We start from the raw sequence: 1,700 nt of genomic DNA on the forward strand, positions 1-1,700 counted from the left end.
ACATTTGTCATTCGAGGAAATGAAAAGTGAGTAAAGGTAGAAAATAATCACATATGTAAATTAGGGTGGTCATTAAATGCAGAAAGCAAATTTTTACATCCGATTTCCTAAGCCTCAACCCCTACGTCGATGCAACTACAGTCGAAAATATGACGTATGTATAAATTTTGGTCCCGATTGGAGTCGGTTAAGGCGTGTCGCAGAGGGGCAAAGTTCAGAATCGGGACCAAAATGTGTATGTGATATATTCGACTTTAGTAGTACCTATTGATTTCAAGTATTAAAAAAAAATATTTATAATTTTTTGAGCCTCCATAGATCCTTCTGGCCTTTGACCCCTTTGCGAAACGCTTTAACTGACTCCAATCGGGACCAAAATTTATATGTGATATCTTCGACTATGGTAGTATCGATTCTGGGTATTAGATGAAAAAAAGTTAATGTGGTGTTACTGATTGGGGGGTGAGACTGAAAAAAAATCAGTAATTTGATTTTAAGGACTACCCCAATGTACATGCATACATATGTCTAATTTTTGTTTAATAAAGTCACAATTTTTAAAATAACATTCTTTAGCAAAAACTTCCCCGTACTATATTATAATTTTTTTTTGCAGAGAACCCCAAAGTGAATCATTGTTGGGAGTTTGAACAATTGCGTGCCAAATATAAAAATAAACATGAAGATCACAAGTAGGCTTAGAAGAAAAATTTTTTGAAAAGAAGTAACTATTACATATCTACTTTAATTTCACAGCTTTGTACGTCGCGGCCAGGCAGGTGGCTATAAAGACGAATTATCTGCGGATGTTATAGGCAAAATGGATGCTTGGATACAACGTAATCTCGAACATTATAAACTGAGCTTAAATGAATTGCTTTTGCTTAATATTAATGCCGCATTGTGAATAAAATATATGGAAAAATTAAAGGTTTTGTAGGTCTTTTATTAATTATTTTTTATTATTATTATATTTAGCTAGTTTCGAAATAATTCCAGCTAAAAGTTTTATGATGAGGAACGCGATTTGTAGGGATATTTTTTTTTTAATATTAACCTGCTCATGAATGCCACCGAGTTGAGACAATATATTTTGAAGACGCAAGCAAATTTTTCGTGGCGCATGCTAATGTATATACCATGTGGGTATAGCATGTTACCAGAAAGTTCTGGTGTTTTGATATGTGAAAATAATGCTATCAACTTTCTGTTAACTTAGGAGCTTTTTAACATCAAACTGGAGCTTTGCGCTAAAAGCGCTGCTACAGAAAAATCAGCCATGTTTTTCATATTAGCCCTGTAGGAATTGAAAATAATGGCTTACCTTATTAAATTTCGGCAGGTAGGTATATTTTATTTCTGAAATGTGAATGCGGTGGACGGGCACGTCAAAATACTCCAGGATTCTTGCGCGGTAAAGCAGCGGAAATTCGGTGGCCGACCATCTTGCCACAATCCGCATCAAAGCGAGGTGTCCGAAGACATCTTTTCTGAGCGCTAGTGCATCTACGAGAAATATAAAAATTGAGCTAGAAAACTTCAGAGCCAAGATTACAGACTGCGGCGCCTAAAATATGGTAGTTTTAGAACTCGGATTTGTCATAAATGGATTTATCGAAAGGTAAGTAAGATTAGACGGCGAAAAATTGACTCGGATCTCAGCGATTAGTTGCAGCCAAGATACGCTTTGGCTATATGGG

General features: G+C 35.6%; 1 protein-coding gene across 1 annotated transcript in view; it reads left to right on the plus strand.

Moving 5' to 3' along the window:
* LOC118742658 (amine sulfotransferase-like) overlaps positions 1 to 943 on the plus strand; it is a 10,221-nt gene extending 9,278 nt beyond the window's left edge. The window contains exons 4-5 of the mRNA XM_036474894.1: positions 617 to 692; positions 757 to 943. Of these exons, the coding sequence (XP_036330787.1) occupies positions 617 to 692; positions 757 to 907 (227 nt within the window). The 3' untranslated portion in view covers positions 908 to 943. The remainder of the gene's footprint in view (positions 1 to 616; positions 693 to 756) is intronic.
* The last annotated feature ends 757 nt before the right edge of the window (positions 944 to 1,700 follow it).

This window comes from Rhagoletis pomonella, unplaced genomic scaffold, assembly GCF_013731165.1.
Source record: "Rhagoletis pomonella isolate Grant_MI unplaced genomic scaffold, Rhpom_1.0 Rhpom_scaffold_00007, whole genome shotgun sequence".
Lineage (NCBI taxonomy): Eukaryota > Metazoa > Arthropoda > Insecta > Diptera > Tephritidae > Rhagoletis > Rhagoletis pomonella.